This window comes from Amblyraja radiata, chromosome 5 (assembly GCF_010909765.2).
Source record: "Amblyraja radiata isolate CabotCenter1 chromosome 5, sAmbRad1.1.pri, whole genome shotgun sequence".
In the NCBI taxonomy this organism is placed as follows: Eukaryota; Metazoa; Chordata; class Chondrichthyes; order Rajiformes; family Rajidae; genus Amblyraja; species Amblyraja radiata.
Genome location: NC_045960.1, coordinates 22,224,194 through 22,239,640, shown reverse-complemented (window position 1 = coordinate 22,239,640; position 15,447 = coordinate 22,224,194). Strand labels below are relative to the sequence as shown.

Genomic DNA, 15,447 nt, shown 5'->3' with positions numbered 1-15,447 from the left:
CATTTCTGAACCTTTTCCTGCTGCCGACCTTCTGTATTAAAATAATGCATGAAAACAGGATTATACTCTGCTAAATATTAGATACAAATGTAAGCCAGACAAGATAATGTTCTTTCCCTTACTTTAAGGATCTGTGACATTATGTCAGCTTTCTAAGTTATTAATGTTCTGTTCTTGGGCCAGGGCCTCCTATGTTGCTGGTCCAGTACTATTTTGCTAGTTAAACGTAGTTTGATTTATTCTCTAGATGGAATCTACTCTGGACTATTGCAAATTATAACATTATTTTCTTCATCAGTGTTCAACTGCCCCAAGGTGACTGGACGTAAAACAAATTTGGAGAAAATGGGGGAGGTTGTGGACATCATGAAGAAATCAAGTTGCGATATAAGTTTGCAGGTGGCAGGGTTTAAATTCATTACTAAAATGTTGGAGGAGGACAATTCACGAGAGAAACTGCCTCTTAAAGTGGATTCCAGCCTAAACCAAAGGGATAAGCTGATCAAAGTACTGGTGGATGAACTAACCAATCTGTCCAAGGAGAAGCCTCTGGTTGTCACGTGCTTGCGGCTACTATACATTTTAATGCAACGCTATGACTGGAGAGCACTGTTTGCAACCGAGGGGGGCATCAAGAGTATTCTATCCTGCATGCAAGAGCACCAGGATTTTGCACTCATCCAGCAAGCGGCACTGGCAGTAAGTTAAGCACTTAATTCTGGATTTTTTTCATCTTCCTTTTCCTCTCGTGAAGGACACTGACTTCTCTGTATATCTTTATGCAGGGATGTGTTTATTGATTTAAAATAAACACTCGGAAAATCTGTATTGATGAAGCTATAGTTTTCACTCCCAGCCTATAATACTACTGTTGTCATTACTATTTTGCTTGATGGTCTGTCTTTCATAAATGTATTATTCTTCCCATGAACCAGCTAAAATCACTGTGTACTTGAACCAGTAATTTCAGTGTCTAAATTTATGAAGCGTACATAATAAACTGCGCACTCCAAGTCATTGGTAATCTATAAACAGATGATTACTGTCCTGTATTAGTTTGCTTATTGCACTGCTAATTCACAATTATTGCTGTCAGAGACTTTTAACTAATCTTGGTAGGGTGGAATTGAAGTTACTACTTAAGCTGTCCATTGACATTGGAGTGTCAGGAGTGGAGGGAAAGGGTCACTGGGTGAACGTGTAAGCATTTCCGGATCAAACCTGTGAGCTTTGAGGCAAGAATGTTTAAGAAGTAACTGCAGATGCTGGAAAAATCGCAGGTAGATAAAAATGCTGAAGAAACTCAGCTGGTGAGGCAGCATCTATGGAGTGAAGGAAAAGGTGACGGGAATGTTGATTGTTTTGCCAATATGCCTCCCAAAGAAAGGATAATTGAAAGGCACATGATTCATGTGAAAATTGAGGCTCTTTACTAGTACAGAGTTAGAAGTACATGTAGCACATTTTCTTGAATGAGCCTAGGCCATAGTATGTTACTGAGCGAGCTCCCATATTTCAGAGGTAGACAAAAAGCTGGAGAAACTCAGCGGGTGAGACAACATCTATGGAGCGAAGGAATGGTGATGTTTCCAGTCGAGGCCCTTCAGATATGCTTCTAAATTTAAAGCCTCGTTCCCCCTTTCATGTGGACTGGGAGAGTTGTGCTGATGTTTGGCAATATTCAGGCTATCTCACATTGGATTATTTTGTCATTCGCTGTTTATGGGATGGGCTCAAATTGGTTTACTGTGCATTCTCGGTGACAACATTGTGCACTCTTGCATTGTTCTCCATTGGCTGGAAAGCATTTCATATATCTTCAGGAAGCGAATGGGGTCTCTGGAAGTACCATAAAGCTGGTGAAAGTATTTTTCATTGGTCTTATTTATTTGATACAATGCTTAATAGAAGTGGTCACCATACTCGTATTTGTCTCCACAGACGCTGAAGATCCTGACTGGAGCCAGCAAGTATGACATGCGCACAAAGAGTGTTCAGCCCCAACTCACTGACTCAGATGCTCAGATTATCCTTGAGATCTTTGCTAGCATTGGCTCAGCTTCTATCCAGGATTCCCAAGGATTGCTCAGTGTTATTCCTGCAGCTGTAACAAAAATGATGAACACCTCTGGGTAAGCAAAGTTTGAATTTAGTTTGGTTTATTGTCTCGTGTACTGGGGTACAGTGGACAGCTTTTTTTGTTTCTCTAAACATGCTTGTTTATGGATTTAAAAAAAAATAAAGTGCTGGAGAAACTCAGTGGGTCAGGCAGCATCAGTGGAGGGAAATGGATCGACGATGTTTCAGGTTGGAACCCTTCTTCCGACTGATTTTATGGGATTTTCATCTCTCGTCATCACATGGCTTTCAGATTTCATCCATTTTTGCTCGTGAATCTGAGCTGTAAATGTAACAACATTAGACTTTATTATAAATCAGTAGACTTTATTTTGCATCTCCATTTTTCGAATCCGCTACCTTTGAATAGCATTCTATGGATGCTAGGCATCTTTTTGTTTATTTGTGTAACTTATAATATTTATGATTTTGAGTGGAAGGTTTTGGATAATGTTTGTAACAAGAACATATAAATGTTTTCCTTTTCATTTCCCTCAATATCATGACTTATAATGCCTTTTAAAGCCAGCTCAGTGACAACCAGTGATTCAATCAGGACCTTTGACCTGTGTGGTTTGACTTGAAGGGGCAATAAAACTGATTTTGTAGTGGGAGCGGCATTTGTTAATATGTTTGCATTGCATGCATTGTTTTCAACCAAATATTCTGCTTTTCTTCTCTCCAGATGCTCCTCTGCAGTTCAGGATGGCTTGCTAATCGTCATCATGCTGGTTTCTAATCACAAAAGCCTTGCAGAGTTGTTGGTATCTTGTGACATTTGCCCACTTTTATATGGCTGTATTGGAAATGGGAGCAGCTCCACGGGCAGCCATCAGCAGATGCTGGCTATCATGGCCCTCAGTAACATTTCTTTGAACCACAAGCTTTCCACCGGAATTGAGAACAAAGGTAATATGTGAAACTTTTAAACTACAGTTAGACTAATTGAATCAAGTTTTATATTTTTTCTCTATCTTTATTTTCAATAGACAATAGACAATAGGTGCAGGAGTAGGCCATTCGGCTCTTCGAGCCAGCACCGCCATTCATTGTGATCATCTATAATCAGTACCCCGTTCCTGCCTTCTCCCCATATCCCTTGACTCCGCTATCTTTAAGAGCTCTATCTAACTCTTGAAAGCATCCAGAGAACCGGCCTCCACCGCCTCTGAGGCAAAGAATTCCACCGACTCACAACTCTCTGTGGGGAAAAAATATTTCCTCTTCTCCTCATCTGGAGCACAATCGTTTTACAGCATGCTATTTTTACTGTTAATTAATCATGTGATCTTTCATTGCTTCTTCACTGGGTTGGCACCTCATTTTAGATGCGGACTTCTGATGGTGGAATCTTGAGCAAAAAAACAGACTGCAAGGGGAATTCAGCAGGTTAGGCAGCATCCGTGAAGGGAAATAGATAGATATCCTTTGTCAGCCTTTGCCCCATCCCTTCCCCGCACCTCTTTCTACAAGCTACCTTCCCAATGTATTCCCATCAGTTTGAAGAAAGGTTCTGATATGAAAGGACTTCTGTCTATTTCGTTCCATGGATACTGCCTGAGCTGCTGAATTCCTCCAGCATTTTGTTTTGTCGCTCAGATTTTCATGGGTTTGGCACGGCTCCTGCTCTGCTAATACTAATTCCATATTAAATCAGGGTTGGCCATCTGAGTTGATGGGAAGGGAAGAGTGAGAGACATTTTTGGTCATAAATAATAAATAGAAACAGGAATATATCAAGTGGCCATTTAAGCCTAAATTGTTGTAAGGTGAAGAGTAATCCTGCACCTCATCCATTTCCTGCCTATCCCAGAGTCATCGGGTTGTCTTAGTGCCTAAAATCCTGTCTTGATCAGCATGAATAAACTGAAAGCCTGAGAGTAACAGTTCTCTAAAGGAGAAATTTGCATTTATTTGTGCACAAAGACATTTCTTCACCCTGTCTTAAATGGCTGGCCTGTTAATCTGAGACTATTCCCCAATTCTAAACTCACCAGCCAGAGGAAACAGCCTGATAGCACCAATCTATCATTACTGCTCATTATCTTGTCTGTGTCAGTGAAAGCACTTCTATCTTAAACTCCACACCTAGTCTCAATAATGGTGATCAAAGAACTTGCCATGTTGCCTTTTGCCTGCACTGTTTTGCAGCACATTTTGCCCATCATCGCCTGTTCTCATTGATATACCTGAGCTCCAGGTCAGCCAGTTTAATATTCTCATCCTTGACCTATTTTGCTTCTAGTTCTATAACTCCCAGAGCCAGAAATCTAGCATAAAACTCCTGTATATGTTCTCAATATTTCCCATTCTGGTGTCTTCAACAAACTAGCTCCTGCATTCTGATATCCCAATCTTAAATCCCTCTGATAGATACAAAAAGCTAGAGTAACTCAGCAGGGCAGGCAGCATCTCTGGTGAGAAGGAATGGGTGATGTTTCGGGTCAAAATCCTTCTTCAGACAGAAAGTCACGGGAAAGGGAAACGAGAGATATAAATGATGATGTAGAAAGATATAGAACAAATGAATGAAAGATACGCAAAGAAGTAACAAAGAGGCCATTGTTAGCTGTTTGTTGGGAACTACAGTATATCTATATCTTTCGTTTCCCTTTCCTGTGGCTTTCAGTCTGAAGATGGTCTCAACCCAAAATTACACCCATTCCTTCTATCCAGAGATGCTGCCTATCCCGCTGAGTTCCTCCAGCATTTTGTGTCTATCTTCAGTTTAAACCAGCGTTTGCAGTTCCTTCCTACACCTTAAATCCCTCTGGTTCAGTATCTTCATCCTTTCCTTTAATGGTGCCCCATTGTTAAATTCTACCTGCTCTATCAAGTGTTTGATGTCTCCTTTGGGATGTTGCCCACTCTGGTTGATTGTGCCTCAGTGCAGACTCTAAGAGACAAAATTGTTGGAACAATCACAATTTTAATATCTTAAATTGCTGAGGAAAATGATTTACATTTCATCTGTGCCACTGTGCTGCCCGAATGTTAATGCTAACTGATACTCAAAGTATTGTTTTTAGACATGGGTTTGCGAAACACGTTAGATATTTGGTTTATTTGTGGTAAAGTTTGAGAAGATATTGTTTCCAACATGATATTTATATGAAAGTCCATTATTTTAGGTGGATTTGCAGTTGTAGATTCTGGTGTCATATAGACAATCTAGACATTAGGTGCATGAGGAGGAGGAGGTCATTTGGCTCTTTGTGCCATCACATACTTCCAGCTAAGGAGACTATCTAATGGAAGAAGGAGCTAAAATGATATAACTATCTTTGATCCATGTCGTAATTAGTCCCTAATTATTATAAAGATTCAGGGGTTTTATTTCCTCAGGAATTACATTGAACATAGAAGAGTACAGTATACAAACAGGCTTTTGGCCAACATTGTCTATGCAGAACATGATGCCAACTCTTATCTGCCTGCACATAATCCAATGTCCCTCCATTTCCTGCATGTCCATATGCCTAAACAGAACTCTTAAATGCTACTAACTTATCTGCCTCAACCAGGCACTCATCATTCTTTGTGTAGAAAAAAACTGTTTCCGCACATCTCCTTTAAACTTTGCTCCTCCTACCCTAGAGCTATGCCCTCTTGTATTTGATTTTACCATCCTGGGGAAAAAAAGGTTCTGCCTGTCTCCTCTATCTCTACATTTCATAATTTTATATATTTCTATCGGGTCTCCCTGCAAACTCCGAGGTTCCAGAGAAAACAATCCAAGTCTATCCAACCTCGCCCTGTAGCTAATATCCCTTAATTCAGGCATAATTCTGGTAAACCACCTCTGCACCCTTTCCAAAGTCTCCACATCCTTCCTGTAATGGGGTGACCAGAACTCTACACAATACTCCAAATGCAGCCTAACCCAAATCCTATAAAGATACATCATGACTTCCTAACTCTTATTCACAATGCCTCGACCCATGAAAGCAAGCATACCATATGCCTTCTATCCCACTATCTACTTGTTTAACCATTTTCAGTTAGTTATGGACTTAGGCCCCAAGGTCCTTCCTTACATCAATGTTGTTGATGGACATGCATATGAAAAGAAGCATAGCACATGCCTTCCTTATCACATCTGTTCTACTTGAACAATCCTGAAATCTCTAAATGTTTCAGAATCAAAAGAGGCTTTAAACTTGAAAGATGCGGAGCTGAAGATGCTGCTCGTGACCTTAAAGGAGCAGAGTGGCACCAAAGAGATCATTCTATCATTGGAGCGTTGGATCTGTGATGAGACAACTGGGCTGGAATCTCAGATTGCAGATATCATGAAGGATAAAGAAGCCTTCCAGTCACTGGTACAGGGGTTGGATCATTTTCGTTCTGAGAAGGCTGTGCAGCAGGCTATCACAAGGTATGTGATGAAACTCTACCGTTGTTTTGTTAGTTATGATGTGGCCAAACACAGAGTAAAGTTCCCACTCGCGGCAGACCGAGATGACCCTGCTCCAACCCAGAATGATACTATTCCCATACAAAAATCTACTTTGCTTTATAACTGCTAATTCTAGATTTTTAGTCACCAAGAACTTGACTGGTATTTCACAGTCGTGTTTCAAATGGAGACTGAGAGGTTGGCACCTCTCTTACCTCCATATCATTTCATATGTGAAAGAAGACTTTCTGCTGGCCCCCGGCCCTGATTGTTCTTTGAAGGCCTCTCACTCGGATCTGTATTCTTGTGTGACACACTGTTCTGGTGAGAGTGCACAGGAGATTCACCAGGATATTGCCTGGATTGGAGTACTTTAGTTTTGTGTGAGATTGGATCGCTGTAATTGTTTTCCCTGTAATCTTTTTCCCATGGTAGGGAAAGAAAACAGAGAACATAGATGTGTTTTTAAGAAGGAACTGCAGATGCTGGAAAATCGAAGGTAGACAAAAATGCTGGAGAAACTCAGCGGGTGAGGTAGCATCCATGGAGATTTCCCTGTAATCTTTTTCCCATGGTAGCGGTAGAAAACAGAAGGCATTGATTTAAAGTGAGAGGAAGAAGTTTTAAAGGGGATCTGAGATTAAAGTGTTTAACATGTAGAGTAGTTGATACTTTTAGTTTAGTTTATTATTGTCACGTATACCAATTTACAGTGAAAAGTTGGAAAGCACTTCAGAGGAGATGATGGAATCCAGTACAATCACTGTTTAAGATGCATCGAACAGATACTTGAATAGACAATGCAAAACCCCAGCTATTTACAATATATATTAATGATCTGGATGAGGGAATTGAAGGCAATATCTCCAAGTTTGCGGATGACACTAAGCTGGGGGGCAGTGTTAGCTGTGAGGAGGATGCTAGGAGACTGCAAGGTGACTTGGATAGGCTGGGTGAGTGAGCAAATGTTTGGCAGATGCAGTATAATGTGGATAAATGTGAGGTGATCCATTTTGGTGGCAAAAACAGGAAAGCAGACTATTATCTAAATGGTGGCCGACTAGGAAAAGGGGAGATGCAGCGAGACCTGGGTGTCATGGTACACCAGTCATTGAAAGTGGGCATGCAGGTGCAGCAGGCAGTGAAGAAAGCGAATGGTATGTTAGCTTTCATAGCAAAAGGATTTGAGTATAGGAGCAGGGAGGTTCTACTGCAGTTGTACAGGGTCTTGGTGAAACCACACCTGGAGTATTGCGTACAGTTTTGGTCTCCAAATCTGAGGAAGGACATTATTGCCATAGAGGGAGTGCAGAGAAGGTTCACCAGACTGGTTCCTGGGATGTCAGGACTGTCTTATGAAGAAAGACTGGATAGACTTGGTTTATACTCTCTAGAATTTAGGAGATTGAGAGGGGATCTTATAGAAACTTACAAAATTCTTAAGGGGTTGGACAGGCTAGATGCAGGAAGATTGCTCCCGATGTTGGGGAAGTCCAGGACAAGGGGTCACAGCTTAAGGATAAGGGGGAAATCCTTTAAAACCGAGATGAGAAGAACTTTTTTCACACAGAGAGTGGTGAATCTCTGGAACTCCCTGCCACAGAGGGTAGTCGAGGCCAGTTCATTGGCTATATTTAATAGGGAGTTAGATGTGGCCCTTGTGGCTAAGGGGATCAGAGGGTATGGAGAGAAGGCAGGTATGGGATACTGAGTTGGATGATCAGCCATGATCATATTGAATAGCGGTGCAGGCTCGAAGGGCCGAATGGCCTACTCCTGCACCTAATTTCTATGTTTCTATGTTTCTAAAAGAGGAAATAGACCATATGGTGGCAAATGGAATTAGTGTAGATAAACAAAAAGGGCTTGGTGGGCCGAAGAGCCAGTTTCTGTGGTAAATGTCTTTGGCTCTGAGGCCTGTCTGTACCTGGGAGTGGTTTTGGTAAATCTTTTTCTTTCATTCACAATGGAGTATATGAACTGTGAGTACCATGATAACCCAGTGCCATTTTGCGTGGAATATAATAAGAAAGCTACGGAATTCTAATGGGCAGCAGTCCAAGCAAAGATGGAGTGAATAAGCTGCATGATGCTTGTAGTGCAACCTAGAGACCCTGTCCTATGAAATTCAAATTGGAATTGGAGTTCCCTGACCCCTTTCCGTCCACACACATTTGATTTTTATTTGTTCACTTCTCTGCTTGCTGAGTCTATTATAAGATGCGATCCAGTAGATGGCAGCAGTCTCCTAATACATCGCTTGTGCAGGCTCATAGCCAGCATTTTCTGTACCAGCATCCACAATTGTGGCAGATGCTGTAAAATGATCATGGTTTGAGCAGATCGGTTGTCTGCTCAGCATCCCTTTCTGTATGAGTAGCGTTGGGATCAATTACAACTCAGTGGGTTGGCTCAGCATTGGCTGGAAATGGAGTTTGACATTTTCTGGTCCACCACCAGAAAATCCAAATAAATATTGGATTTGTCACATAACCATTGGAGGAAGGTTTAAAAAAAAATGGAGGTCTTCATGGATTAACAAAAGACTAATCAATGTAGAGACTAGTAATCTAAATGCTGTCTATTTTTGGTGGCCTTAATTTTTTTTTTTAGAATTCTGAGCAAGTTTTTGGATAATTATCTGGAAGACCTGTTGCCCTGGCATGAGAGTATTGAACCATGCTTGTCATCCATGACTGCCTACAGTAATGAACGAGAGGTATGACGCCTAGGTTGCTAGTTTATTTTGTTATTAATGCAGTCGTTGTCAGAAACCATTGTTCTTCCTAAGATACAATGCTGAAAACTGTCCATCTCTTTTATTCATACTGCATATTGCTGAGATCAGCATTTCTGCCCGATTTCTAACCCATGGCACTTTTCTCTGGGTGTCTGCTTAAAGTTTGAACTCCTGCCTTTGCATTCTTTCCTTTCTAGAATAAGCATCTGAAGTTGGCATCAATTTATTTGATTTGCATCATCTCCTTTCTTTATGATCTTGGCATATCCTTGCTTTATGTGTTTATCCTTGACCTAGATTTCTCAATTATATCAATTAATGGTCAAAGACTGGATATCTGTGTAATTGGCAATGTGGTAGTTGATATGATTTTAACATATAATAGACTTATTAGTTACACACTCTAAAGTAATTGAACTGCTGTCCAAGCTGTTCAACAGAGGTGGTAGCTTGTCCATGGCTTTAGATAATTAATACCAGAAAGGAACGATTTGCCAACATGATTATGGTGATTTACCAGCGAGTAATTCTTGTTGGCACCTGCCTGCATATAAGTGATTTTAAAATACACAAACTGCAAATTTGGAATCAAGAAATTATAGGGCTGGGAATACTCAGGACAGCGAAGAAATGCAGAGTTAATATTAAAATCACTTGTTTTATGGTGAAAATGGGGAGGGACGAACAAAAGAGAATATCTGTGATTGAATGACATGGAAGATGAGTGAAAGGCATAATAGTTCAAGGCAAAAGAGCGGTAATGGGATGAGACTATGTATAAATAGGAAACCCCCTGATGTTTCATAGCATCAGGTTAAACATGAGTTGAGAAAGCTCCTCTTGGTTACCAGCTGCTATCATTCAGGTCACAAAATCATTGCTCTTCCACATTGATCCTTACATGGAAGAAGAATTGAAAGTGGTAAGGGCAATTCTCCCATCTGAGACGGCTTCTCCCCTCCTCTGAATGTGCCAAACTCTACTTTGTGATAGAAGACACTTCCCCGTATATTTTTTTAACTAAACAGTTCGGACCATTCACTCTTTCCTCAAGGCTGACCTGTTTAGCCCCAGTCTTTGTCTTTCCTCATCTCTTGAAGATGAATTTAATTGGATATGTTGTCTTGACTTTTTTTAACCCTGTGGTGTATGGAAACCTAGTATTAACTGGACTTCCAAACTGGTTATTGGACTAACTATTCCAGCCCCTATATTCCTATATTCAGTTAGCACCCTCTATACACATAGTTTTCTACCAAGGATTATTTCCTGATATTTACCATGGGATCTCTATTGTTTTTGCCTGTCTGGGAAGGGGTGGGCTTACTTGGGAACTTGGCCATTGGTGTGCCCTGGCTGAGTGTTTAATTAACTATTGTCTGAGATTAAATCATAAATCTTCCTGGTCTCTATAAATTCACAAGGCTATTCACTGAAGCATGGGAAGTATTGCTAATTTGATTAATGAACCTCCCAGTTTCAGGTAATTGAGTTTTCCATTCTCTTTGCCTTCAGGTGTTGCAGGATTTTATAAGGTTTCTACATAGGCTGGCAACAGTGAACAAGGATTATGCTGTAGTTATGTGTCGGCTTGGGTCAAAGGAAATACTGTCAAAGGCGTTGGATAAACACAGTTCAGGTATACTGTTGGCTACAGAGCTCCGAGACTTAGTCAGTGACTGTGAAAAATATGCCAGCCTGTACAAGAAAATGACCACAAATATCCTCGCTGGATGTATACAGGTATGTGAAGCGTTTCTGTGGCTCCTCTTCCTACTCTCATTTTTGTTCCTCATTATGTTATAAAAATGATGATTCTTGCAGTGGAGTGCATTACTGCAGCAACTGGTTGTCCTTCCAATAAATGGCTGGGTGAATTTTGGAAGATATCTGAAAATATTAATTGAGCAATGAATCAAGTGTGAACCTGTCATGACCTGTTCTTTGGGGGCCTACAATTTGGATTAGTGGAGAGTCAGTTAGCACCAGAGCTGGAATGTTTCATGGATATTTGTTGTATTTTATCCTTGCCCCAGAGAGCCTATTTCCAACCCTGGCTGAACTGAATTGACATAGAATACTATGCAGTTCTGGTTGCTCAGCTATAGGAAGGATGTCAATAAGTTGGAAAGGGTACAGATAGAGATGCATCGGGTGTTCACTGGATTTCCGGGCTTGAGTCATAAGCAGAGCCTGAATGGGCTGGGACTTCATTCTTTTGGAGTATTGGTGGCTTAAGGGTGATCTTATCAATGTATACAAAATGATGGGGGCATACACAAAGTGGACATTGTCTTTTTCTCAGGATAGAGTATTCTAAACCACATGACATAAGTTTGAGGGAAGACACGTAACAGGGACCTCGGGGAAAATGTTTTGTCAGAGGGTAGTCCATATCTGGAATCAGCTCCGGGCTCGAAATTAGCGGTTGCCAATGGCAACCCACAGTCCCACCAGGCAACCTAAAAGCCATGCCACTTGGCAAGCAGCCGGAATGCCTGAGCGGCCCCCCCTCTCTATCTTTCTCTCTCTATCTTTCTCTCTCTCCGTCTCAGCCCGCTGTCTGTGTATCGGGTCTCCGCCCGCTCCTCATTCGCCGGCATGGCAGGCCGCCTTACACATGCGCACAACCACGGCCAGCACCAAAGATCCTATAGCGAGGATCTTTGGCCAGCACATCATCGGCCGTGGTTGTGCGCATGTGCCGCCCTACACATGCGCACTGCCACTGCAACTGGTCGGCATCGGCCACTTTTCCCTCCCTTTGCATTGTGGGAGATCTGGCCGCCATTGCTGTCCACTCACCGCGACCACTGAAAACCAATGCTGAATCACTCGTTTAAACTGGAGTAACTCCCTGGGGTAACTTGCTTCTTGGTTTCATGGTCCTCCAAAAATATTTGAAATGGAATTTAAACAGAATTTAAACACCACCACCAAACTCTGAAAAATAACAGTCTATTGCATTTTATTTGTTTATTTATTGTGTATATATATATATATGGTCTATGGTATATAGACACAGTGAACTTTTATCTCCTGTTCTGTATTATGTTTACATATTCTGTTGTGCTGCACCAAGCAAGAATTTCATTGTCCTATCTGGGACACATGACAATAAAACTCTCTTGTCTCTTGACTTGGACTTAAACAAAAAAGGGTTCTTGGGGAAAAAAAGAGCTGCCTTAAATTTAATTGCTTCTGGTTGGGTACCTATAGTAGGGTGAAGACTATTCCATGCTTTACTTGTGCGGCGGAACTCCATGGAGCAGTCAACATCTCTGGATAGAAGAAATTGGGTGATGTTTCGGGTAGAGACCCTTCTTTAGATTTCCTCTGGTTTTAGTGTTTTAGTTTAATTTAAAGATACAGCGTGGAAACAGGCCCTTCGGCCCACCGAATCCACGCCGACCCCGATCACCCGTACACTAGTTCTATCCCACACATCAGCGACGTAAGTCAAGAGTGTTTTATTCTCTCATGTCCCATTGAAATCCTTACTTGCAGCAGCACAACAGAATATGTAAACATAGTACTCTGTAAACAATGTAATAAACGAGAAAACAAAACAGTGTATATTTATATATGAATATATAACTATACACACACACACACACACACACACACACACAATTTCCCTCCTGGGATTAATAAAGTTCTATCGTATAGTATCGTGTGTGTAGGAAAGAACTGCAGATGCTGGTTTAAACTGAAGATAGACACAAAAAGCTGGAGTAACTCAACAGGTCAGACAGAATCTCTGGACAAAAGGAAAATATTACGTTTTGGGTTGGGTCTGAAATAGGTTCCTGCATGCCTTTGGAATGTGGAAGGAAACAAGGGCACCCGGAGAAAACCCATGTGATCAAAGGGAAAAGGAGCAAACTCCATACAGACAGCACCCTTATTCAGGATCAATTCCGGGTCTCTGGCAATTTTAGGCAGCAACTTTATGGCCAATGTACTGCTCCATAGTCTTGAACTGAATTAAAACATACAGTAGCTGTAAAGGGGGACATAGGGTCACTTAGAGATTTAAGACTGAAAATGGATAGTTTCTTTTTTTTAGTAACCAAAGTTATCAACGTATAATTTTTTGTGTGTTGGAAAATAAAATATAGTGGCACAGCTGGTGGACTTGCTGCCTCACACGCCAGGGATCTGTGTTCGATCCTGTCCTCGGGCACTGTCTGTGTTGAATTTGCACATTCTCCCTGCAAGCATGTAGGTTTCCTCCCACATCCCAAAGATGCATTAGCTTTGTAGGTTAACTTGTTTCTGTAAAATTGCCCCTTATGTGTAGGGATTGGGCGAGGAAAGTGGGATAACTGAACTTGTGTGAATGGGTAGACAAAAATGCTGGAGAAACTCAGCGGATGAGGCAGCATCTATGGAGCGAAGGAAATAGGCGACGTTTTGGGTCGAGACCCTTCTTCAAACTGATGTGAGGGTGCAGGGGGTGGGAAGTAGAAAGGAAGAGGCGGAGACAATGGGCTGAGGGAGAGCTGGGAAGCGGAGGAGAAAGCAGGGACTACCTGAAATTGGAGGTCAATTTTCATACCGCTGGGGTGATTTACGGTGGGCCTCACTCTGGCCATGGAGGAGGCCCAGGACAGAAAAGTCGGATTCAGAATGGGAGGGGGATTGAAGTGCTGAGCCAACGGGAGATCAGGTTGGTTTTTGCGAACCGAGCGGAGGTATTGGGCAAAGCGATCACCAAGCCAATGCTTGGTCTCACCAATGTAGAGCAGCTGACACCTAGAGCAGCGGATGTAATATATGAGGTTGGAGGAGGTGCACGTGAACCTCTGCCGCACATGGAAAGACGGCTTGGGTCCTTGAATGGAGTCAAGGGGGGAGGTAAAGTGACAAGTGTAGCATTACTTGCGGTTGCAAGGGAAAGTGCCAGGAGAGAGGGTGGTTTGGGTGGGAAGGGACGAAATGACTAGGGAGTTACGGAAGGAGCGGTCTCTGCGGAAAGCCGACAGGGGAGGAGATGGGAAGATGTGGCCAGTGGTGGGATCCCGTTGGTAGACAAAGCTGGATAAAATCAGCGGGTGAGGCAGCATCTATGGAGCGAAGGAATAGGCGAAGTTTCGGGTCGAGACCCTTCTTCAGACTGATGTCGGGGCGTCGGGAAAAAGAAAGGAAGGGGCGGAGACAGTAGGCTGTGGGAGAGCTGGGAATGGGAGGGGAAGGAGGGAGAAAGCAAGGACTACCTGAATTTGGAGAAGCCAATGTTCATACCGCTGGGGTGTAAACTACCCAAGCAAATATGAGGTGCTGTTCCTCCAATCTGCGGTGGGCCTCACTCTGGTCATGGAGGAGGCCCAGGACAGATAGGTCGGATTCGGGAGTTGAAGTGCTGAGCCACCAGGAGATCAGGTTGGTTATTGCAAACTGAGTGTAGGTGCTGTGCAAAGCGATCGACAAGCCTGCACTTGGTCTCACTGAGGTTGATCATACGCTGAATAATCCAACCAGAATTTTGTTTGGAAGTAGAAAGAAATAATAGAAATTGCATTCATTGCAACGTGTAAAAGGAGATGAGATACTGCATTGTAATTTTGCTGCATGTCATTGTGGTAGGTTCGATTTTATCATTTAAAATAAATTGGATAGGTATATGGACGGGAAAGGAATGGAGGGTTATGGTCTGAGTGCAGGTAGATGGGACTAGGGGAGAATAAGTGTTCGGCACGGACTAGAAGGGCCGAGATGGCCTGTTTCCGTGCTGTAATTGTTATATGGTTATATATCATGTCTTGATTGGTGAATATGTTTAGTTTGTGATTTTATTTGAAGCAGAAATAATATCTGAATGCTTCATTGACCATAATTCCGACTGGTAACTACGCACTTTGTCCGAGCACATTATAGCACGTGTCATGCAAGCCGGCTTAAATGACCACATAAACTGTCATTTGGCAACCTAAAAAGCTGCCTATAGGTTGCCCTGCTGGCAACAGGGGAAAAAAGTTAAGTGAGAGCCCTGAGCTGCCAGACGAAGTGATAAAAGCAGGTCCAAAAGACATTTGAACATATGTATGGATAGGAATGGGACATGGGGAATGCAGGCAAATGAGAGCAGCATTAAATGCATGGACAAGTTGGGCCGATGGGCCTACTTCCAGCTGTATGACTCTATAGCACCAACCTTTTCATCTGGGTAAAGGATCTCAACTAGAAA

At 42.2% G+C, this 15,447-nt stretch overlaps 1 protein-coding gene across 6 annotated transcripts in view; it reads left to right on the top strand.

Moving 5' to 3' along the window:
- The window catches only part of cul9 (cullin 9), a 153,424-nt gene that overhangs the window by 54,313 nt on the left and 83,664 nt on the right, over window positions 1–15,447 (top strand). For all 6 annotated transcript variants that reach the window (XR_004411993.1, XM_033020721.1, XM_033020723.1 and 3 more), the window contains exons 8-13: window positions 299–699; window positions 1,942–2,132; window positions 2,804–3,027; window positions 6,259–6,496; window positions 9,131–9,236; window positions 10,773–11,000. Coding sequence is in view for 5 of the 6 variants with exons in the window: in XM_033020721.1 (XP_032876612.1) it covers window positions 299–699; window positions 1,942–2,132; window positions 2,804–3,027; window positions 6,259–6,496; window positions 9,131–9,236; window positions 10,773–11,000 (1,388 nt within the window). In the remaining variant the exon portion in view is untranslated. The remainder of the gene's footprint in view (window positions 1–298; window positions 700–1,941; window positions 2,133–2,803; window positions 3,028–6,258; window positions 6,497–9,130; window positions 9,237–10,772; window positions 11,001–15,447) is intronic.